General features: G+C 39.2%; 1 protein-coding gene across 1 annotated transcript in view; it reads left to right on the plus strand.

Moving 5' to 3' along the window:
• The first annotated feature begins 4,221 nt into the window (after positions 1-4,221).
• The window catches only part of LOC110159174 (far upstream element-binding protein 3-like), a 47,334-nt gene continuing 25,931 nt past the window's right edge, over positions 4,222-25,624 (plus strand). The window contains exon 1 of the mRNA XM_055161882.1: positions 4,222-4,380. Within this exon, the coding sequence (XP_055017857.1) occupies positions 4,291-4,380 (90 nt within the window). The 5' untranslated portion in view covers positions 4,222-4,290. The remainder of the gene's footprint in view (positions 4,381-25,624) is intronic.

Consider the following 25,624-nt stretch of genomic DNA (forward strand, 5'->3'; position numbering starts at 1 on the left):
AAGAGATGGTTTTCAGGGCTTTTTTAAACAGTGAGTGTGGATGAGTCTCTGATGTGTTTGGGCAGGGAGTTCCAGAGGGTGGGAGCAGCGGCGGAGAAGAAGGCCCGGTCCCCCCAGGTCTTATGTTTAGTCCTGGCGGGAGGAGACAGGAGGTTGGCATCAGCTGATCTGACTTGAATCCAACTGAGAATCTGTGGAGGAGCTAAAGATCAGGGTGAAGGCAACGAGATCCTCCAATCTGAAAGCTCTGGAGCTCACCGCTAAAGATGACTGGGCAAAAATATCAGCGGAAATGTGCAAAAAAACTGGTCAGCAATTATAGGAAGTGTTTGATTATTGTAATAGCCAATAAAGGCTTTTCTATTGATTATTGAGAAGGGTGTGAATAATTCTGGACATGACACTTTTCGTTCAAATGTAAATAAAAGCTGAGAAATATTTTTTTTCCACAATGACGCCTCTTGTACATCGTCTTATTATCTCCTGGAAGACGTCTGTGTCATTTCCAATCAAGAAAAAAACTTGCTGGTTGAATAAAAGTAACTTTTTGCAATATTTTATTTTTGCTTTTTTTGTTTGAGTTATACAATACACAAGAAAGAACACAGTTGAACAACAAAAACTGAATAAAAGTAACTTTAAGTCAAAATTTGTCAGGGGTATGAATCATTTTGGGCTTGACTGTTTATATTTGAAAAGAGCAGACGTACATGAGCACGGGTCACTTCAGTGTAAATAGATCAGGAGCCACAGTCTTACGGAAGTCGAGAGGCGTCACAACAAACGCAAACACCGCAACAAATACAAATGCCACAACACAAACGCAAATGCCACAACACATTAAAAAGCCACAACGGAAGTGACCGTGGGACTCTATTTTCCGACGGACCGATCAAGCGGCAAGTGAAGAAGAAGAACTACAATGTGAAATGAATAATGATAAAACAATAAATTACTTTTACTTACGTTTGCAACTTCTCTGTTCCTTTACTTTTCAAAACGTTGTAGTTCTTCTTATTCACTTGCCGCTTGATCGGTCCATCGGAAAATAGAGTCACGCAGTCACTTCCGTTGTGGCTTTTTGATGTGTTGTGGCTTTTGAATGTGTCGTGGCTTTTTAATATGTTGCGGCATTTGTGTTTGTGTTGTGGCTTTTTAATATGTTGCAGCATTTGTGTTTGTGATGTGGCTTTTGAATGTGTTGCGGCATTTGTGTTTGTGTTGTGGCTTTTTAATGTGTTGTGGCTTTTTAATATGTTGTGGCATTTGTGTTTGTGTTGTGGCTTTTGAATGTGTTGTGGCTTTTTAATGTGTTGCGGCCTTTGCGTTTGTGTTGTGGCATTTGCGTTTGTGTTGTGGCATTTGCGTTTGTGTTGTGGCATTTGCGTTTGTGTTGTGGCTTTTGAATGTATTGTGGTGTTGTAATATGTTGCAGCATTTGTGTTTGTGTTGTGGCTTTTGAATGTGTTGTGGCTTTTGAATGTGTCGTGGCTTTTTAATATGTTGCGGCATTTGTGTTTGTGTTGTGGCTTTTTAATGTGTTGTGGCTTTTTAATATGTTGCAGCATTTGTGTTTGTGTTGTGGCTTTTGAATGTGTTGCGGCATTTGTGTTTGTGTTGTGGCTTTTTAATGTGTTGTGGCTTTTTAATATGTTGCGGCATTTGTGTTTGTGTTGTGGCTTTTGAATGTGTTGTGGCTTTTTAATGTGTTGCGGCCTTTGCGTTTGTGTTGTGGCATTTGCGTTTGTGTTGTGGCATTTGCGTTTGTGTTGTGGCATTTGCGTTTGTGTTGTGGCTTTTGAATGTATTGTGGTGTTGTAATATGTTGCAGCATTTGTGTTTGTGTTGTGGCTTTTGAATGTGTTGTGGCTTTTGAATATGTTGCGGCATTTGTGTTGTGGCTTTTGAATGTGTTGTGGCTTTTGAATATGTTGCGGCATTTGTGTTGTGGCTTTTGAATGTGTTGTGGCGTTTGTGTTGTGGCGTTTGTATTTGTTGCGGCGTTTGCATTAAAATAGAGTCCCGCGGTCATTTCCGTTGTGGCTTTTTTTTGGTGTGTTGTGGCTTTTTGTTGTGTTGTCACATTTGCATTTGTTGCGGCGTTTGCGTTTGTTGTGACCCCTCCCGGCTTCCGTACAGTCTTGCTCCAAACCTTTAACCAGGGCTTTAAATCTCCGCACTGTGCCCCGAGGCCTCATGGGAGTTGTAGTGCTCTGACCCCGCGGACACGTTCGGACACTCGAGACGGTTTTTATCGGCTCAGACGTGAGAGCGGCCACGGCGATGTCATCGGTGAGGTCATCGCGGGGTCAAGCAGAGGTCACGGCAGATCAGATCGGAGACAAAACGGACGACTTCAGTTTCAACTATTTCAGCAGTAACAAAACAACATCCACAGAGGAATTCAGTCAGAGTACTCGCCGCAGACACAGGTGCATGTGTACTTCTACTGCGACTGCGTTTGACTGTGTACAAATGTGAGAAACGTCACAAAGCTTTTTTAACCTGGACTCAAGTGGTGGGATTTTTCTTTTTCTTTAAACAAATTCACTAAAATCACCATCGTTACAGTTCTGAGTGTCTAGTTTAGTCCTGGTTCAGCTCTGGTTTACACCTGGTTTAGTCCTAGTTTAGTCCTGGTTTAGACCTAGTTTAATCCTAGTTTAGATCTGGTGTAGTCCTGGTTAACCTGGTTCAGACCTGGTTTAGTCCTGGTTTAGACCTGGTTTAGTCCTGGTTTAGTCCAGGTTTAGACCAGGTTTAGACCTGGTTTAGACTTGGTTTAGTCCTGGTTTAGTCTTAATTTAGACCTGGTGTAGTCCTAGTTTAGTTCTGGTTTAGAGTCTGGTTTAGACCTGATTTAGACGTGGTTTAGTCTTGATTTAGTCCTGGTTTAGTTCTAGTTTAGTGCTGGTTTAGTCCTGGTCCATGTCTTATATTTTATTTTAAATACAGTAATATTTTAATACAACAAATCACTTTAAAATGACAGGAACACGTCATAAATAAATAAATAAATAAATAACACATTACAGTTTTGAAGTAACAGCGACAACCACCAAAAAAAACTCGACGTCCCAGTTTTTTATTTTGAAATCTTGGTCACACTGATCAATAAAATCTGTCAAACTCTAAGTCTGAGTTTTTGTGACAGAAGCAGGAGAAACACGGAGCTTTTCTCTGCACAAACACCTTTACAATCAAACACACAACGGCCTCTGTGTCTCATTTATTTCCGCGCTCGTAAATAAAAGGCAATAAAATGAAATGGAACAAAGTGAAATGGAACAAAGTGAACTCCTGTAAACTTCCACCTGTGGATCCGACCACCACGTGACTGAACGCGGAAGCGGAAATGGAGAAACAAACAGCTGACAGCGCAGATCGGGACGAGCGACAGGAGGTGTCACTCTCCCGCAGCACGCAGGCTTTAAAGACTTTAAACCGAACTCATGACACGGTTTAGTATTGTACGTTTAATTTATTATTATCGATCCTCTGTGTTTCTGTTTACTTTTTGTATTCGACAACTTTTATGATTCCTTGAGTAAAAAAATAAATAAAAAAAAATCTTGCTATGTACGATTTTTTTTATTTTATTGCATTGATAGATAATATTGTACATGTATAAATAAATAAATAAGACATAAATTGTATAAATGTATGTACAGTAAGTAAAAAACAAACAACATGAAAACATTGATCACGAAACTTTACAAATATTTACATATAGCAAAACAAGTTACACACTATACATACTAAATAATAATAATTTTAACCCATTTTCTTTCTTTTTTTGTATCGTACTGTATTATATTTTACAGTTATTATTTTATCAGTATAGATTTTATTTTAATTTATTTTTTAATTAAAATTAAAAAAAATGTCTGCATACTTTTTTATTAATTTATTTTTAAAAGTATATTTATCTGTATAACTTTTATGTATATGTGGTACTTACCCATACGTTTTTAAAACGTTTTTTTTTTTTTTTTTAATCATACCATATTGTTTTACAGTTTTTATTATGTCATATTTACACATAATTATCATATGATTTTATTTTTTATTTTTTGTATCGTACCGTATTCTGCTTTACGGCTACCACTGTTACAATGATGTAGTATTTATAAGTAATAATATATATTTTTTTTAAATCGCAGTTAAATGTCCCCGCGGTCGGAGGAGGAGTGCGCCTCTGTCCTCGGCGCCATCTTCGCTCGGGGCTTCGGCGTTAGCAGCTCGGGCTAATCCGGCTAACGGCTAACGGTTGGGGCTAGTGGCGCGGCGATGGCGGAGCTGGTGCAGGGACAGGCCTCGATCAACCAGCCGGCGCTCAAGTCCGACGGCCTGGTGGACGCCTTCCAGAGAGCTCGGCAGGTAAACGACTCCCCCCGGGTCCGCGCTCCGTCCCGCTCCGGCGCCGCTCCGGGCCGTTTCCGCGGAGCCGACACACTTTTTTCCGGGGGCCAGTCCCAACTTAACTTCGCCAACTTAGCTTCGGCTAGCGACGGCGGATGCTAACGGCGGCGGGGGAAAGCGGCGTACAAGTGGCGTTTTATCGGGGCATCGCTGGAGCTCCGCGCGGACGGCGGTGGTCGGCGGGGCTCCGGGGATAGTTTGGTGGGACTTTGCGGAGCTGTCACCCCCGCGGGACCGCTGGAAAGGCCCGGGGAACGGGGTGAACGGCGACGGAAGGGGGGGCTGCACAGAAGTTTGGCCACACGTGTCACTGGGCTCCTCAACCTGTTGGTGCAGAAAAAGCCTCTCAAAACCGAGCTTTTCTCCGCTTTAACCGCGTTTAAGCCCCGCTGGCGAGCTGCGTGCAGCACTTTCACACCGGTAAAGCGTTTATTGTTTGCGTGTTTCTGCACATTAACCCGATTTTCAGCCTGGCTTTTTGCACTCCTCTTATAGGCTCATGTTTACTGTAAGTTGGTTCGAAACTAGGCTCAGTTATGTAACGAGCGGACAGCCATATACAGCTCCACGGAGGTGTGTCTGCTGCCTATAGACACCCGGGACAATAACGACATTTTGGGGGAAAGCAGCGCACTCGGATCTGCGCGTAAAAACGTCCAAATGCGTAACGAAGAAACCATCTGTCAGCGTTAGCGGCGGAGTTTGAGTTTTCCCTTTTTTTTTTTTTTTTTTTTTTTTTTTTTTTTTTTCTGCTGCAGGCGAGTTGTGCAAAAGTTTAGCTCAGGAGGTGCTGCTGCTGCGCTCCGTTTGCCCGTCGACATGTTGATTCTGGTGCGAGGAAACCGCAGGTAAAGCGAGAAAGACGGCACGATTACGCACGGGTTTCGTCCGCGAGTCTCTGGGGAATATTTTGGGTGGATGGATCTAAAGCTGGTGCTGTGGGGGTTTAATGGTGCAGGGTTGCAGAGGTGGGTGGACTGGCCAGAATGTGCTCGAGTTAAGAGAACTGTTGCCTCTTTAAACTAAAGTAGGATGGAGTAAGTTTTTGTAGTTTATTGCAAAAATATTTTGCATTATTGGGTGTTGTCACGGTTAGAAATGAAACTACAACCGAAATATCATATCATGATATCGCATCGTCAAAAGTCTCACAATAATATTGTAGGCTGTCACAATATATCAAATTTCAAGTTCCTGTCCTTCAATGCAGGTTTTATAGACGCAAAAGCTTATGAACATTGGAAACTACATTTCCCATGATTCATTTCAGTGTAAACAACATGAAGAAATACGTTTTTATGATAGAAATATTTTAAAATCAAAAAAGTGTCCTATCTACAATTATATCAGCCTCTGCAAAATATCGCAATAAATATCGTACCGAGAGATTTGGATATCATTACATCTCTAGTCACAATACTAAAATTTCAAACTTGATTTCAATATTAAGTAACGGCAAGGCAAGTTTATTTGTTTACCACGTAAGAAATACTTTAAAACACAAACAAATCAAAACCAAAATAAAAAAAAGAGACATTAAATGAGAAACTTTTCAGTCGTACGCACTAGGGGTGTGCAAAAATATCGATATATCGTATCATTTATCGTATCGTTAAGAGTATTTTTTGGTGTATTTTACTAAATTATTTTGTTACAGATCTACAGTTTTGTTTTTGTTCAGAGGAAGGAAACGCGTTTATGCGACACATTTGACATTTTCATTGTTTTGAGGATTCAAATGTTTGTTAAACCACTTCTTGTGCAAAGTTCATATGAAACACAAAGACTTTTAGTATCACAGACATGATTTAAACTTTATATTTGTTTTTAATTGTAGCGAATCAATTTTAAATATATCAAATCGAAAGTGCACTGTAACGAGGTTTGTATCGCACTCGGATCTGCGCGTAAAAACGTCCAAATGCGTAACGAAGAAACCATCTGTCAGCGTTAGCGGCGGAGTTTGAGTTTTTACTTTTTTATTTTTTTCTGCTGCAGGCGAGTTGTGTAAAAGTTTAGCTTAGGAGGTGCTGCTGCTGCTGCGCTCGTTTGGCCCGTCGACATGTTGATTCTGGTGCGAGGAAACCGCAGGTAAAGCGAGAAAGACGGCACGATTACGCACGGGTTTCGTCCACGAGTCTCTGGGGAATATTTTGGGTGGATGGATCTACAGCTGGTGCTGTGGGGGTTTAATGGTGCAGGGTTGCAGAGGTGGGTGGACTGGCCAGAATGTGCTCGAGTTAAGAGAACTGTTGCCTCTTTAAGCTAAAGTAGGATGGAGTAAGATTTTGCAGTTTATTGCAAAAATATTTTGCATTATTGGGTGTTGTCACGGTTAGAAATGAAACTACAACCGAAATATTGTGATATCGCATCGTCAAAAGTCTTACAATATTATCGAATCACAAGTTCTTTTCCTTAAATGTAGGTTTTATAGAAGCAACAGCTTATAAATATCAGAAACTACAATTTCCATGATTCATTTCAGTGTAAACAACATGAAGAAATACGTTTTTTACTTGAATTCTTGGGATTATGACAGAAATAATTCACACCAAGATGATGTCAGGGTATTTTCAAAGTAAAAAAGTGTCCTGTCTACAATTATATCGTACTGTGAGATGCATATTGTGATAATATCGCACTGAGAGATTTGGATATCGTTACATCTCTAGTCACTATACTGAAATTTCAAACTTGATTTCAATATTAAGGAAAGACAAGGCAAGTTTAGTTGTTTACCCTGTAAGAAATACTTTAAAATCACAACACAAACAAATCAGAACTAAAATTCAAAAAGAGAGAAACATTAAATGAGAAACTTTTCAGTCATACGCACTAGGGATGTGCAAAAATATTGATATACCGTATCGTTTAAGGTGATGATACAGTATCGATATCGTGCTGCTGCTGTATTGATATATCACCAAGAGTATGTTTTCGTTTATTTTACTACATTATGTTGTTACAGCTACAGTTTAGAGAAAGGAAACTCGTTTATGCGACACATTTGACATTTTCACAGTTTTGATGATTAAAATGTTTGTGTTTCAGATGAACTTTACACAAGACGTGATCTAACAAAAACTTTTAGTTTCACAGACATGAGTTAGACTTTTTTTATTGAACTGAATTCAAATATATTGTATCGAACCGAAAGCTCACTGTATCGAGGTGTGTATCGTATTGGCAACTTCTTACTGATCCCAGCCCTGGTGTTGTCACGATACTAAAATTGCAAACTCAATTTCAGTACTAAAGAAAGGCAAGTTTATTTGTACAGCGCATAAGAAATACTTTAAAATCACAACACAAACAAATCAAAACATAAATAATCATCATAAAATTTAATAGAGAGAAGAATGCGAAAAGAAATGTCGCACACAGTCGCCAAACAGAACCGTTTTGAGCCTGGATTTAAACTATTTAAAAGTCAAAGCAGAGTCGATACTCGATACCGATTCTGATACCACAATGATAATAAAACCACATTATTGTTTAGACAATAGAATGTGATTTTCAACATTAAATAGCAATACTTTTTTACTTTTCCCATGTGGAATATATCAGAGTTCACGCAGGTTCCTTAGTGTTCCGTAGTGTTCCATAGTGTTCCATGGACGTATACCAGTCTATGTTCTCTTATACTTGTACTGAAAGAGCTCAAGATCATTAAAAAAATTATTCAGACATTCAGAGAAGGTTCATTTCTGTTCTGTCAATGAGACTTTTTTTTTTAGTATCGATACTTGAGAACAGTGAGGATCTAATTTCGATACTAGTTTTAGAATCGATTACTGTCTGATTTTCTTTTCTTTTGGCAGACCTGCTGTGGAGTTGGGCTGCCACAGAACAATATATAAAAAAATAAAAATAAATCACTATTGGCCAATGCAATAATCAATATGTAACGTATCTAAAAGACAGATCCAGTCTCTTTTCTGACGCCGTCTCCTGAAGGTTCTGTCCAGCGGATCTGAGGTTCTGTTTACACGAGAATGCTTATGGGTAAAAACGACAAAATATTTTATAGGAAGTGTCTTTCGTTTAGACGGTAACAGCGTTTGTGGAGCTTAAAAACGCAAAAATCTGAAACGAACCTCCAGAGTGGAAAAGTTGAACACGCTCCGCCGTAGTGTTTCCGTCTACACTGCCCAAGACGCAAAACTCTGGTCAGATCTGCTCAGGTCAAGTACACGTTTTTGCTTTTGTATCACCGTGCGCACGCAGATTTCCTCCCGAAAACCCTCGTCTAAACGCGGCATAAAAAGTGAAGACGCAACGCCACGTTTGCATCTTCTGTTCAGACCCTCATCATATAAACGCAGCCTCTAACCGCGCTTATTCAAAGAGACTTGGTGTAAACTGACTTTTGATCATGTTGTAATAGATTTTCCTTCTTATTTTCCCTCTGAAGTTGTATTTCTAGTGATTCATACATGTTTGAGTCATCTTTATTCTCATGTATTCGAGACGTCATCGCTCCGATCTGCCCCCGTTTTCAGCTCCATGGTGCCCACGCCCACTGTGACGTACGCACTTCACTCTCCAAGTTTATTTTCTTAAACCTTGATATACACGTACGATTCTGCAGCGTTGCGTAGTGATTTTGATACAACATGAAAAAAATGCACCTCCTAATGACACTTTTGGCTCTGCAATTTCCAGCCCGTAAGTCAGCAGACCTGTTTCTTTTATTAAGTCAGATCAATATTTTAGATCAATTACGTCTATAATAAAATGTCCACTTATGACCCACTGGTGTCATAAACGATCACAGACAAAAGTATAATACGTCTTCTGTAAACACAGGTGTATTTATTACTCAAAAATAATCTGATAATCATGTGAATGGGGTCACCTCTCCACAGATCTGCCTTGTAACTTGACCCGGTGGCTTCTACTTATAGTCCGTCTGCGGTTGGGAGTCCTTCCATCAGAAAACCCTTTCAGATCTGACTTGGACCTGCCTGAGCCTGTGTCATAAAGAGTTTGTTTTTAAAGTCGCACCAGCCAAAAAATGTGTAATGAAGAAGAAAAAAAACATATAAGTCGCACTTTTTGGGGGAAATATGTTTTATAAAATGAGAGAGCAGGAGCAGACATTTCCTGTCAAGTCAAGTTGTAGTAAAAACAATAGAAGAGAAAACAACAGACTGTTAACGTCACATATTTCACAGTTCTTCAGATAAACTATAACATAAACAGAACAGAACAAGTTTAACAAACTCTCCATCTCACTCCAAATCACTAAATCCATTCAATTTTTCATCCTCAGTGTCACTTCTGAACAACTCGACCTCGACCTCCGGAGGTAAACAGAGCGACACAAACTCTTCTGTGTCGCTGTCGTCAGACTCAGCATCATTTCAGTTAGAATTATTCTGGTCTTTCTGAATCCCGACAGGATGGTTTCGGTGTCACTGAAGGACCTTGGTTTAGACCTGGTTTAGACCTTGGGTTAAACCTGGATTAGATCTTGGTTAGATCTAGTTTAGATCTGGTTTAGATCTGGCTTTGACTTGGTTTAATCCAGGTCCTGATTCTGATCATGGTTAGACCTGGTTTAGACCTCAGTTAGACCTACACTTGGTTTAGGACAGTTCAGACATGGTTTAGTCCTGGTTCCGACCTTGGTTTAGACGGGGGGCTAGACCTGGTTATATTTACAGAATTATTGGGGGTCTTTCTGAATCTCGACAGGATGGTTTCAGTGTCACTGAAGTCCAGACTTTGTCCATCCATCCAGTGACTTCAGGAAAGTTTCATGGTGCATCCTCCACAAGTCACAAGTTTCTCTCTCACTCCAAACTTTCTTTCTGCTGCAGATTTCACGACTTGCAGTTTGTAAATCTGCAGAATCTGATTTAGTTTTCGGGGGCATTTGTGTTCAGTTTTCTCAGTCTTTGTCTTTATAAGTTTAAATGTTAAATAGTCGAGTGGTGCAGAAGTAACGGTGCGATCGACTGACATGATACAGACAGAACAGAGGCTCTTTCTGCAGGAGACATGCGCAGTAGAGCCAAGTGACAGTGGTGCAGGAGGAACAGGAGCAGCAGATCCTCACACACAAGACTAGAACCTCTCCACACTTCACTCAAACATTTTAATATAGAAGTCACAGGAAACACACAAACCATGAAAAAAAGTGTGACTTACAGTCCGAAAAATACGGCATCTAAAAACATCAAGAGTTTGCAGAGGCCCAAAGTTTTTCCTTATTCATTCTGAGCTTCTTAATTAGGACTGGGATCATTAAGAAGTTGCTGATACGAGCTTTTGATATATACGATATATTTCAAATCGATTCGATACGGTTCAATAAAAATAAAGTGTAAATCATGTCTGTGATTCTAAAAGTTTTTGTTAAACCACTTCTTGTGCAAAGTTAATCTGAAACACAAACATTTTAATCATCAAAACAGCGAAAATGTCAACGAGTTTCCTTCCTCTAAACAAACAATAAAAAATAAAATAAACCAAAAAAAACACTCTTGGTGATATATCGATACAGCAGTCTACGATATCGATACTGAATCATTACGTGAAACGACACGATACAGTGATATTTTGATGTTTTTGCACACCCCTAGTGCTAATTATCAGAGTTTTTAAGAGCTTTTCTCAACTTTCAGAGACCAGATTTCACTTTTCCTTTTACAGTAATGCTAACACACACTTCCTGATTACCTGATGGTTAAATGCTTCATGTTTCGACGCAGACGGTGCACTCAGTTTGACCTCCCAGAGCAGCTGATCCGCACCGGGGCAAGACACATTTTGCTCAAACATGCTGTAAAAAAAATCAGGTACAGGGCTTTTTTCGTAACACGAGATTCTGTGCCAAGTAAACAACATAAATTTAATATTTTTGCGAATCCTGCTCACCCTGTCATCGGGCCTTTACGGTCTGAAATACATGACATTCTTGCTTTAGTTATTTGTTTTTCAGACTTCTCTCAAATGTCGGTGCTCAGAAATCTTAGTCTTTAAAGCACGAATCGTAAATGTTTTCCTAAAATGGTGAAAAAAACCACACAACTAGACATTTTTCCAAACTCGCTCCACGTGTTTTGGGGTAAAGATTTTGAAACGCAGTATTACATTTTAACTTTTGCTGGACAGAAGCCAAAAACTGGTCTCAGATAAGAGCTGGAACTGAACCAAAAAACAAAAAAACATGGTGTAATAGAACAAGTGCAGATGTACATTAGTCACTTTCTGAAACTTTAAACACTAATCTGTCTGAAGCTTTGTTACTCAATCTATCCAAACCTGACCATTTTATTTATAGGGATGTAATGATAACCAAAATATCAAGATATTGTATCATCAAAAGTCTAATTTAATGTGAGCGTTGTGTCACCATAGTAACCGCTGAACATTCCGCTGGTAGAGTAGAACACTGTAAAACACTTCACTTAATATTTTTTTCTGTCTTTGTAACAGCTTTTGGGAGTTCAGCTTTGCAAAAAATTTAACTCTCCAAATCCATTTTCGTATCCAGGGTATCCCCAGGTTTGACTTTTTTAAGACCACTTAAATGAAAATGAAGACCTTCGCACTCATTATGCAGGTGAAAAACACCAGATCCACTTCTAATAATGACCAACCAACTACGTTACTACATCTAGAATCTAAGTCTGCATTTATATGATGAAGGTCTGAACAAAAAACACACAATTGGCGCACTGTCTTCACTTTTTATTCTACGTTTAGATGAACGTTTTCTGGAGGAAATCTGCGTGCATACGGTGACGCAGTGTGTGGAATTTGATTGTGTTTGCACGCCAGGCGACTCGGTGGTGATGTATGTAATGTAAACATGTACACGACCTGAGCAGATCTGACCAGAGTGTTGCGTCTTGGGAAGTGTAGACGGAAACACTACGACGGAGAGCAGAGGTCGGACTTGCAAGTCATGACTTCGGACTTGACTGGATAAAATGGACTAAGATTTGGGACTCGACTTGGGCTAGAAGGTCACTGACCTGAGACTTGACTCAGACTTGAGAAGCACTTTTAAATCTGAATTATTTCTATTCTGACCATAATGATTCACACTAAAATCTTGTCAAGACATTTTTAAAAGGAAACATTATCTAAATATTATAAATACTCATATATAAATATACTATGAATTTTTAAAAGTACAATTTAGTTTAAAATTCATATAAATTGCAAAAATCTAAACTATATTTGGTAAAGACTTGAAATGACTTGAAGCTCAAAGCAGACGACTTGGACTTGACTTGGACTTATGCACCAGTGACTCGAGACTCTACTTGGACTTGCCTGTGTTTGACTTGGGACTTGACTCGGACTTGAGGCCAAAGACTTGAGACTTACTCGAAACTTGCAAAACAATGACTCCAGAGCTGGGACCGAGTGAGTGTTCAACTTTGGGTGGTTTCAGATTTTTGCGTTTTTAAGCCCCAAAAGCCGGCGTCACCGTCTACAAAAGGCACTTCCTATAAAATATTTTGTCGGTTTTACCCACAAGTCTCATGTAATCAGGCCCTGAATAAACTTTTAGTATCACAGCCAATAGATTTTAAATATAAATGTGCACTGTATCAAAAAACATCGTATCAACAACTTCTTAATAATGGAGCAGAACCCTCCCAGCGTGTCTCTGCAAAGAAACTCTTCATCGAAAATACGTTCGAATGCAGTTTTAATCTCACCTAAATTAATTCACTAGCAAATCACGACGTGCAGTTATTTACAGACGATGCGTTGTCACATTTCTGTCCCATTTTTCTGCTTGTGAAAACGTTTATAATGTGCGCCGACAAATCAATGTGTGCGTCAAAATGAGAGATCGATCTGTGAGGCTTATTCTATTCCAGATACAGGCTTTTCAAATCCAAAATGGTCGATTAAACTGCTGATATAGAAGCAATTTGGATCATTTTCTCCCAATGATTTGAAAGTACGAGAAGCTTCATTATTATTGGACGAGGTTTAGGGGCGGGACGAGAGATAATTTCCACAGTACAAGACGAAACACAAGATTTTGACATTATTTAGACTTCTCATAAACACATGGTGCGTTTCAGTTTCCAATTTTAGCCTCACCGTTTTTGATTTATTTATTTAATATTTTTATTGTCTTTGTAGCTCTGTTTTTTGGGACACACTCAAAAATGTAACTCGCCAGGACCAGTATTTTTCAATCTAAATGTGAAAACGTGAGGAAAAAATTTGAAGAGATCATTTTTAGACGATGCGACGTCACGTTTTAGTTCCAGATTCTGCTCGTGAAAATGTTTAAATTGCGCAAAATGACAAATCAATGTGTGCATGAAAATGTGAGATCAACCGATGTGTTTTTTTTATTTAAAAAAAACCACATAGTACAGGCTTTTCAGATCTAAATTGGTCGATAAACTGCTGATATGTTGGACCAGTTTGGATCATTTTCTCCCCGTGATGTGAAAGTAAACTTCGTTACTCTGAGACGAGATACAATTTTCACGAGACACAAGATTGGAACTACAAGAACGAGATGAGTTTTTTCAGTCCGAATGAAAAAACGTGAGGAAAAATTCTTTTTTTGTGCCCACAATCTTAGGGCAATTTTGTCTCGCAAAATCTTGTGACACAAGATCTTGTTCCGTCCTTATTATTTTTAGACCACGTGACAACATGTTTCAGTCCCATATTTGAAAATCAATGTGGCTTTTTCTATTCCAGATGGATTTTTTTTTTTTTCAAATCTAAAATGGGCGATAAACTGCTGATATGTTGGACCAATTTGGATAATTTTCTCCCCATGATCTGAAAGTAAACTTCATTTCTCTGGGAAGCGATATAATTTCTATGAGACACGAGATTGGAACTACAAGAATGAGATGAGATTTTGGCTTTCTTTAAAATAACTCTAATCCAGTTCCCAATTTTAGCCTCACCATTTTTTATTTTTTTATTTAATATTTCTAGTGTCTTTGTAGCTCTGGTTTTTGGGGACTACACTCAAAAATGTAACTCACCAGGACCAGTATTTTTTCAATCCAAATCTAAAAAAGTGAGGAAAAAATCTCAAGAGATAATTTTTTTAGTATGTGCGCACAATCTTACGGTGATTTTGTCTTGTAAGATCTTGTCCAATTCTTATTATATATATATTTAGACGACTCGAGCTCACATTTCAGGGTCTCATTTTTCTGCTCGTGAAAAATTTAAAATTAGAGATTGACCAGTGTGGCCTTTATTTTTTTTTTTTTCTAATCCAGAATGTCCGATAATTTTCTCCCGATGATTTTAAAGTACGATAAACTTCATTCCTGTTATCCACCTTATTCCACCCCGCCCACTTTTGTCTCTAATCGCTTCTAAACCGCGTTTTTTTGTGTGTTTTTTTTTGTGGTGTCACTTCCGGTTAAACGGGAATCAATGAAAATTTTGGGAAACGTTTTGCTTCTAAGACATGACAAAAATTTGGTCAAATTTGTAAAAATGATCAATGTTCATGAGACCAACAAGTCAACGCTTCATCAGTTCTCTGGAGGCTTTAAAATTTAACTTATTTGCTGTCAAGATCGAATAAAACCTAGGGGTGTAAAAATAACCGAAATATCGAGATGTCGTATCGTTAAAAGTCTCACAGTAATATCGCGGACTGTCATAATATATCAAATTACACGTTTCTTTGCTTAAATGCAGGTTTTACAGAAGCAACAGCTTATAAAGATCGGAAACTACAATTCCCATGATTCAACATGACAGACAACATGAAGAAATATGTTTTAATTTGAATAGAGGCTTTGCACCGTCACGTGTCCCCATGGCAACGGTACCTACGCCACCATGACACCGGGCAACACTATGTCACTGACTTCAGCAGCATCGGAGAAACATGGGCAGGTTTTGTTGTGTATTTGGTTGTTCTAGACGCTCTGAAAGGGATAAAACGAACCGTTTCGTCACTGTTCCTCTGGAAATGACTCATCAGGATCAAACAAGGGAATTATCGAAAAAAGACGGGAATTATAGCTCGAAAAAATAAACCGCAAAGAGATTTCCAATGGTCCCATCAAGACACACGTCACTTTCATCAAGGTATTTGCTATTTAAATTGTTTCATAACTTATTTAATGAAAGAAGCACATTTACTGAACTAAAATGTCATTAATTTATCGAGGAAAACCCGCACTAGTTTATGATTCAACGAACCCACACTGAGCTCCTGCGATCAACATGACGCACGAGTCGAAGAGTCTGTGAGCCGAACCTCGAAAGAATCGGCCACGAAAAGATCCTCGCCAACGTTAGAAAGATCCGCTCACAAAAAAGAGATTCTAGAAGACATAGTTGTGGATAAACAAGACAATAAAGAAAACATGGTCCTACGACGAGTGACATGTTTATATGTGCTGGAACATACAGTTTCTACTACTGCCACTCACACTGCAAATGTTTTCTTTTTACATTTTAGTTCAGTAAATGTGCTTCTCTCATTAAATAAACCATGAAACAATTTAAATAATTCCCTTGTTTGATCCTGATGAGTCATTTCCAGAGGAACAGTGAAGAAACAAACATTTTTTCCCCTTTCATAGCGTCTAGAACAACCAAATACACAACAAAACCTGCCCATGTTTCTCCGATGCTGCTGAAGTCAATGACATAGTGTTGCCCGGCGTCATGGCGGCGTAGGGACCGTTGCCATCGGGACACGTGACCTCTATTCTTGGGATTGTGAAGGAAATAATTCACAAAAAAGTTTCAACAATTATATCAGCCTCTCCGAAGTATCGCAATAAATATCGTACGGTGAGATGCATATCGTGATAATATCGTACTGACAGATTTAGATATCGTTACATCCCTAATAATAAAACCCAGTAATGACGGCGGCGCCCGCGGCAACTTCCGGAATAATGTGAACACGAGGGCTTTGGGGTGGGACGAGAAAGAAATACCCCAATACGAGACGAGACACGAAATTGGGACCACGAGAATGAGACAAGACGAGATTTTGACATTCTTTATAATTAATAAATTGTCTAATCCAGTTCCAAATCTTGGCCTCACCATTTTTGATTCACTTTAATATTTTCGCTGTCGTCGTCGCAGTGATTTTTGGGACTACGTCTTCTCAAAAAAATGTAACTCATCATCAGTACAACTCCATTTTTGTATCCAGTCCAAACATAAAAACATCTGAGATAATTTTCTTCTCTTTTCTCGCAGGTTTGTCTCGCGAGATCTTGTGGAGTAAGATCTTGTCCCGTCTCTACTCATAATTCGAACGGATGTAATTAGCAAAAGCTGCAGTTTTTGAAGTGGCATCGTTTCCTCCGCGAATAACCTAAAAAAAAATCTGACTCTGCAAAAAACTCTGCATAAAAACCGCCAACCCTGAAGTTCAGATCTGCACAGACATGTTCTGAAGTGTGATCCTTGGATTAATTTGTCATGTCATATTTGAGTCTTTTTGTCAGTTCTTCTGGAAAACGTGAACTCCAGAAGAATCTTATGAATCTTAATATTGAAACATAAATTAGACATTTTCCCACAAATCTTTCAGTCCTGGTCACTGCTCTACTCGTGTTATATTTTCAGATTTTTGTTCTAATGTCGTTTCCTCGTCTCAAACAGACCTGAGTTGTGTTTTGTTTCATTCACACATGTTTAACTCTCTGGGCTGAGATTTTATGATGAGGATCTGATCAGAAGACGCAAAAGTGGCTTTAATTTATTTAATTAAATTAATATTTAATTTTCAAATTTAGACGAGCGTTTTGGGAGGAAATCTGTGCACAAGTGTGTGGAATTCAACTGGGTGTGCATGTTTCTGTGTCCTGTATGTATGTGATGTACACATGTACACGACCTGAGCACATCTGACCAGAGTTTTGTGTCTTGTTCAGTGTAGACGGAAACACTGCGGCGGAGAGTATTCAACTTTGCCACTCTGGAGGGTGGGTTCAGATTTTAAGCCCCAGAAACGCCGGTGTGGTGTAGGATTTTGACCCCGCGGTGAAGTGACCCCGGGGTCAACATACCATACACTATTTTGACCCCGGGGTCAGAATCCTGTTCTGGTATGTTGACCCCCTATGAAAATCTATATTTTATTAATAAACAACTTGAATTCTATAGAAAAACTTTGAATATTAATACTATATCTGCAAATTAAAACATATTGACCTATTTAAAAGTGTTTTTTGAAGAACTCAGATGAATCCGTGTGTCAGTCGTTCATTTGTTTTTCAATATAAAACCAAAAATAAGAAAACGAAAAAAACAACTGTTTTCTTCATTATTTGTCTCCAAAACCAAAATGAAAAAACAGATAATGATTTTTTTTTCAGTTTTTGATTTTGTGTTTAAATGAAAAATGGAAAAAACAGATAACGGCAGTTTACATGACATCCGTGACCAGAGCGGGACCAGAGCGGGACCAGAGCGGGACTCCGAGGTTTGACTCCGAGGTTTGACTCCGAGGTTTGACTCCGAGGTTTGACTCCCGAGGTTTGACTCCGAGGGTTGACTCCGTTGTTTTCTTATTTTTGGTTTTATACTGAAAAACGAATGAACGAATGACACAAAGATTCAGATTTTTCATAATTGATTATAACTTTTTAATGTTAAAAATGACTTAGTTGTTTAAATATATTTTACTGAAAATGAGATAAGCCGTTATTAATTAGTTCGGTAATCAAAGTGATGTATAATGATTTGGAATCTTGTTCAAATAGAAAATAGACAGGGCTGATCTATTGAGTCGTTAAACAGGGGAAACTTATGACTATAATAATCTGACCCCCAATATGTTTATTATAACACAACATGACTAAATTCAAGTTCATTATTCTTACAAACCATCGCCTAAATTGACATTATGATTAAGGATTATTTGAACATGGCAAACTAAAAACCATAAAAATGTAAAATACAATATAAAAAGTGACAAGATTGCGATGTCTATGCAATTTGAACAATACTTTACATTTACACAAAATACCAAGTCGTTCTCCATCAAAACATTCCTTAAAATACCTTAAAAGAAAATTAATATGTAGAAATATATATCATAAAAGTAAATGACATGAGAAATAATGATCAGATAAGAAACGACTAAAGAAAAAAGTAAGAGGAGTCAAAATCCTATGGGGGGGTCACTTTACTACAGCGGCGTGTTCACCCCGGGTCAATGTACCGTCACCGTCTAAACCAAAGACGCCTCCCATAAAATATTTTCTCGTGTAAACAGACCCTTCTTCCACTGTGTTTTTAAACTCCATCCCCCTTCACTAGAATCATTTGGATCATTTCAGCCCTGCGAACTGAAAATCTCCACTCAACTAAAGCAAAAAGTGCCCTGACTACTACGTTTCACGACATCACAAGGTGGAACAGAACATTTGGAGCTTTTATAATAAAGATTTACTCAAACGTGTGCGAGTGAAACAAAAGCACAGCTCCAGGTGTGTGTCTGACGAGGGAACAACATTAGAACACCGCTTAAAGTTCAAGAATCAGTTTTGCGTTAATCAGGTGGTGAGTCCAAACGTCACATCATCTTCTGTGTCGGAGAAAAAGCCTGAAAAAGAGCAAATATTGATACTCTGCAGGGACGTGACGCTGGGGGTGTTCTACATGTACCTCTGTGGTGGATTGTTCCTCAGTTACAACTATATACACACTTGAACAAACACTGTTGAATAAGATTAAGTTTATCAGAAAAGAAAAAAATGGATGTAAAGAGCATGTTTTAGTTTCCGTGTTCTCCGTGTTCTTGCTTCATGGTTGTGTTCAGAGTTTGATCAGTTCACCTGTTGTGTGTCGTTCAGTTCAATCAGGTCTTTTGTGTTTAAATAAAGCTCAGATTAAAGTCTAGCAGAGCTCCAGACAGAGCAGAGCCTGCAGTTCACGTCACACCTCCAGGGTCTGTTCATGACTCCGTATCAGACTCACTTTTGGCAAAATTCAGAAATGGCAAATACATTTTTCCCCCCAAAATGATGTTGCCGTAGTGACAAGGCCAAATTATTATATTGTACAGTATATTATTATATAGTTGTGTAGTCGTGCGCCGTAGTTGTCGCGCGCCGTAGCTGTCGCGCGCCGTGGGTCTGGTTGTTCCCAGTGCACTGTGTTGTGTCATCAGTTTGAGTTTGTTCAGATAAAGAGTGTCAGCTGTACGTGTGCACTGAATTTGTGTAGTGTGGTTGTGCGCGGTATTTGTGTGCTGTAGTTGTGCTCTGTAGTGTAGTTGTGTAGTGTACTTTGCGGTATAGTTGTGTAGTGTACTTTGCGGTATAGTTGTGTAGTGTACTTTGCGGTATAGTTGTGTAGTGTACTTTGCGGTATAGTTGTGTAGTGTACTTGTGTGCTGTAGTTTTGTCGTTAGTTGTGCGCTGTACTTGTGTCAGCTGTAGTTGTGTGCTGTAGTCGTGTTTTATGAGTGTGTACAGATAAAGTGCGTCAGCTGTACTTCTGCGTCGTAGTTGTGCGCTGTCCTTGTGTGCTGTAGTTGTGTGTTCTATGACTTTGTTTAGATAAAGTGTGTGTTGTGCCTTGTAGTTGTGTGCTGTCATTGTGCTGTGTCGTTGTCCGCTGTCGTGTGCTGTAGTTGTGTGTTGTATGAGTGTGTTAAGATAAAGTGCATCAGCTGTAGTTGTGCTGTGTCGTTGTGCGTTGTATGACTTTGTTTAAAGTGCGTCAGCTGTAGTTGTGCGTTGTAGTTGTGTGTCGTATGACTTTGTTTAAAGTGCGTCAGCTGCAGAGGTTGAGGACTGGACTGGTACAGACAGGTCTGAGCTCAGAGCTGCGCCAACTCCACTTCAACAAACACACAACAGCACGACTGCGGCTCTAGACCCGGAGAAAACACACGTACAAATCTGACAGTACTGATGTTCTGATCTTTCATGAACTACAACTCGAGGCACTGCTCTGTCTGAAACTGCACGACTCCATCTGAACGTTAATCTGACCTTTTGTTTTTACACAGTCTGACCTAAAAGAACTCTATATTTTCTTGAGTTTTCAGACCATCTTAGAACTTTACTTTTTGTTGACAGCGTTTGCCGATTTGTGCGTCGTGTCACCATGGAAACTGCTGAACATTCCTCCATAGACATACATGCAGAACCCAGTGTCAGTTGGTCGGTCTCCGTGTATAGTAGTGAAAAGCGAAAAAGGGACAAACGTAAAACTGAAATTAGGACCTGGTTTTGAGAAAATGTTGAATATTTTTTAGCACATCGCCCAACGCTGCTTTACAGATCTGTGTTTAAACGGTCGGTGTGGATGTTTCACATTTTTTCAATCCAAACGTTAAAAACATGAGGAAAAATCTCAAGAGATTCTTTTCACGAGATCTTGTCCCGTCCTTATTTATAGACGATGCGTTGTCACGTTTCAGTCCCCATATTTCTGCTCGTGAAAACGTTTAAAATGCGCACTGTCAAATCAGTCTGTGGATCAAAATTAGAGATCGAACATTGTCGCCTTTTTCTAATCCAAAATGGCAGATAATTTTCTCCCCATGATTTAAAAGTACGATAAACGTCATTGCTCTTATCCACCTTTTTCCGGCCTACTTTTGTCTCTAAACGCTTTTTGTGTGGTGGCACTTCCGATTCCGAAACGTTTTGCGTCTTAAACATGACATAAAGTCGGTAAAGCGTGTAAAAGTCGACGCTTCATCGATTGTCTGGAGGCTTTATAACGGCTTTATCGTTCGTACTGAACTTTTTTGCCGTCGAGATCGGCCCCGAACAAAATAATAAAACCCACATAATGACGGCGGCGCCCAAAGTAACTTCCGGAATAATGTGAATATGACGGCTTTGGGGCGAGACGAGACACGAGATTGGATCAACGAGAACGAGACAAGACGAGATTTTGACTTTCTTTATAATAAATAAATCGTCCACTCCAGTTCCTAATTTTGGCCTCACCATTTTTGATTTACTTTCATATTTTCGTTAGTGTGGACTGTTTAGATCGTATTTTTAAAGACTGTATATCTGTAATAGGGTTGAACAAGGAGAAAAAAATATGCACTTTGTTTTTAATAATGGTGTTCTGCTCAAAAAAAAGACTGAAATCAGCCTGTGAGCTGTCAGACTATTACATGAATCACATATTTCAGAAGCCGCAGATAAAATGCCAAGTTTGCAGTTTTTTATATATATGTATGTGTTTAGTTTGTTTTGCGGAAAATGATGGCGCTTGAAAAACTGTGACCTTTTGCGTTTTTCTCATTTCCATTTAAGTGATTCACCTTTAAGTCTTGAATTTTTTGTCATTTCAATATCATCAGGCCTGTCACGAGATCAAAACTTGAAGAAAATATACTGACTATAAACAATAAAATTACAATGTTTTATGCCACTGACGCAACTCTAATGTAGATTTATCCTCTCAAAATTGTTCATAATGTTTAATATGGTTAAAACAACACAAACTGTAATAAAATAAAAGCAGGATGAATCACTTTTGGAGTTAGTTTGGTTATATAATGAGTCATAAAAATGTTTTATTCAACCTTCTACAGCCCAAAAGTTATCGTACACGGAAAAATGACAAAAATCCTGACTAGTACTGAGAAAAAGTACCCAGGGTAAATATTGACCCCAAATGATTTTGTGTGTCTAGTTTTGCAGTATTGAAATTTTTTACATCTTTGACGCAAATATTTATTTAGTACGTTTTAAACGCACAAGAAATGCCGGGTTTGCAGTTTTTTAATATTGTTTGTTGTTCTTAAAATAATGGCACTTTGGCAGCCTTTACATTTTTCTCAGTTCAGTTTAAGTGATTTTATCTTGTGGATTTGTCGATACTTTGGCTTTAAGTCTCTACTGAGTCCCGATACCAACAGGCTCCAGTGCAGAGACTGAAAATATATTTAATTTCCTTTAAGGACAAACTTCATAAGGTAAAAAGCGATCCAAATGTGTTTTGTATTTTAGCTTTAAAGCTGCTCTGTAGTTACAAGTTTAATGTAAGACGTTTTGGGCCAATGTAGGCGAGTTTCAGCTGACGTCATTGTTATTAAAAGCCCGCGTTGCTGCTGGGAAATATTTTGGTCGGAGGCAAGAAACACGGTAGCGTCAAACACAGTGTGTAACCTCGTGTATTTATCCCCGATAATGGTAAATTCCTGCTGTATTATCGGATGCACAAATAGAAGCACGGAAGAAGGAAAATGTCTTTTTCGTATTCCGAGTGAAAAGAACCACTAACGGTGAATTAAACGACTTTCAAACATCCGCAGAGCAAACGTAGAAGATCCTAACAAACCGTGGACTCCAACAAGTTCAACAACACATCGAGACTCTTGGAGGTTTTCATCTTTTCTGCTGTGAATGGCCCAGGAGTTTCCACCAAGTCATTGTGGATGTCGCCCAAGTGAATATTTGTCCAGGTAGTTGGAGATTCTGACCAGAAATTTGGTTTGGTCCACCTTTTGTCGGGGTTGAAAAGGGTGATTTGTCGTCCGTCGATGTTTATGACCAATTTCTGGTCAAATGGTCTTGGGTCCTCTGCCGTTAGAGTGGATAAATAACGGGATCAATACCCTTTACGTGCTTTCTCGCTCCGTCCGTCATGTTGAATTAGTGTTTCTTGCCGCCGACCAAAATAATTCCCAGCATGCAACGCACGCTTTTGTCAACAATGAAACTCGCCTATTGTGCAATAAATCTTATTTTTACAACAGTTTCTAGACCAAAACAGGATCTGTTGAACTGATATCATGGAAGACAATATCAAATCCACTAAAACTTTAAGTATCGGCTATGGGTGGACAATATCAACATTTTTTTTAAACTTGATATGGATTCTGACATATCGTTTGTATCACTATAGTGCTTATTTAATTCTGATTTTGCCACTTCGCTTGTTTGCCTTCTCCGTGCTCACTGCCGCCATGAACGCCCAAAGTTGGTGCCGATGAAAAGCTTCTACCACCACAAACCTTTTCCACCATTTACCGTATTTTCTGCACTATTAGTCGTTCTGGATTATAAGACACACTGTCATTAAATGGTCTATTTTTGAACTTTTTTCACAAATAAACCGCGTGGGACTTTAAAGGAAACCCAACAGTGTGATGGGTGAGTGGTTTAGTTTGTTTGTTCGTTCACAGTGACTCTGGGCTTTGTTCAGTTGTGGCGTGTAGGGAGGGTGTGTCTGGGGCCAAAGGATTGTCGGCGTGTTCACAGTGACTCAGTTGTTCAGTCGTGTCTAGAAGTGGCACATTGCGCTCGCTTCTTCGGTTCGTTCCGTTCCTCGTCGGCGTGGAGTGTGTCTGTGGGTGTGTTTTTGCTGTGCGGTCGTGTATACGGCGCTCTGGATTTTGGCTCGCAGTCGTTTTTTGATGGGGTTGGAGGCTTATGAGCGCGTCTGATAGCCTGGAAAATACGGTACAGACTCGGCATCAGCAGCACTTCCCTCTGTCACAGAAAGAACACTCATATTCCACTGAGTCGAGTCCTTTAGTCCGACAGAAGCTGAACCACATCTGCGTACAAGGAGCGAGCTGTTTATCAGCGCCAAGATCTGATACCAGTTTTGTGTCGCTGAATCCCGACTTGTAGCTTTAATTTTTTAATATTATTTAAATATTGGAAATGTTCTTTATATTTGACGCCAGTGTTTCTTTATATTTATTTAGTCGTGTGTGTTTTCATCCTGCGTCTGTGAGCTCTTACTGATTTCCATTTTGATATTCAGAATAACGACTTAAATCTTTGCGTTCAGTTCTTTCAAATCGGAGGCTTTCTTCTTGTTAATCGTGCTCGTGCCTTGAGGTTGTGGACAATCCCCCGCCAGCTCCATTGTTGTCGTCAAGGTTACAGCCGTGCAGTGTGTGTGGAACCTTCTCACAGTCAGACCCCCGCGCACTTCACCCGCCTCGACGCTTTTTTTGAATATCGGACAAACGTTTTATCTGTGTCCAACGTCCAACACGCGGCACTTTTGACATTTTTATCAGAAGTGTAACGATGCTCCGTCTGCTCGCTCCCCTCCCTCTGATCCAGACGCAGCTCCTCACCTTCTCTCTACTTCTCATCTTTATAATCCAAGTTATGGAAAGTAAACAATTATTTTCTGATCATTCATGAGAGAAACGTAAGGCCGCATTTAGCGCACGGACATCGCACGCGTTTCTGCCGCTGACGGTAACACGCGTATGCTTTTAGGTTTAATATATTGTACAAACTCATTCCAAACTTTAAATATGGATTTTTCTGGAATGATCAGTCCTATGAACAAGAAATAAACTGTATTGATCCTGTTTGTTTTTCTGTAAGCTGGAAGAAAAATCAAATCAAAAATCGAGATTGATCAATTTGTGGAGGAAAAAAATCTTGTTTTTTTTCCCTATATTGTTAGTCAGGCTGGCGCCACCTAGTGCCTCCACTCAGTTTAATTTCTCTCCAGTGACTAGATCAGGAATCAGAAAACACTAGACCAGGAGAGTCAAACTCAGAGGCCAAAATAAAAAAAAATGGGACTAAGTCGAGGGCCAAACTAAATATTTACTGAAAAATTTCAACACCATCTGCAGGTTTTCTCTTCTTTCGAGATATGTAATGTTAAACCTTTACTTATTCAAATAAATGTTTAATAATAGTTTTGCTTAAACATTGAATCCAGAACAAGCAAAATATAAAATAATAACAACATTTTAAATAAATCATGTTTCTATAGTCGATCTGTGTGTGGCAGCAGCTCTAATACAGATTTGATCTGATCTCACAGGCCAAATATATTTGTGGGCCAAATTTGGGCCCCGGGCCTGAGTTTGACATGTCTGACCTAGACGGTTTACAAGAACCTCGGAAGTTGTAGACCGCACACCAGCCAATCAGAGAAGAGCCAGACATTCTGTGTTGGCAACGATTCCAGAGATTGAGGATTTAAAGTTGGAACAAAGAGAATGTTTGATGAATTTTATCAAGGGAAAAGACGTTTTTGTTCTTCTTCCTACAGGATTTGGAGCATTACATACGTCATGACCAAACAGCAGCGACTGGTTAAATAAAAAAAGTCCCGCCTACTGTCGAGCGAACAAATCCTAATGCTGCGAGGTCACACGGTTTGTACAAAGTGAAACCGGCTGATGAATCAGGCTAGGATATCGTCTCAGCCTTATGTCAAATAAGTCCAATGTCCAAATGATTCTAGTGTGGATTCTAGGTGTGTGGAGTTTAAAAACACAGTGGAGCAC

Source organism: Boleophthalmus pectinirostris, unplaced genomic scaffold (genome assembly GCF_026225935.1).
Source record: "Boleophthalmus pectinirostris isolate CB_2022bp ecotype Guang Dong unplaced genomic scaffold, ASM2622593v1 HiC_scaffold_4, whole genome shotgun sequence".
Lineage (NCBI taxonomy): Eukaryota > Metazoa > Chordata > Actinopteri > Gobiiformes > Gobiidae > Boleophthalmus > Boleophthalmus pectinirostris.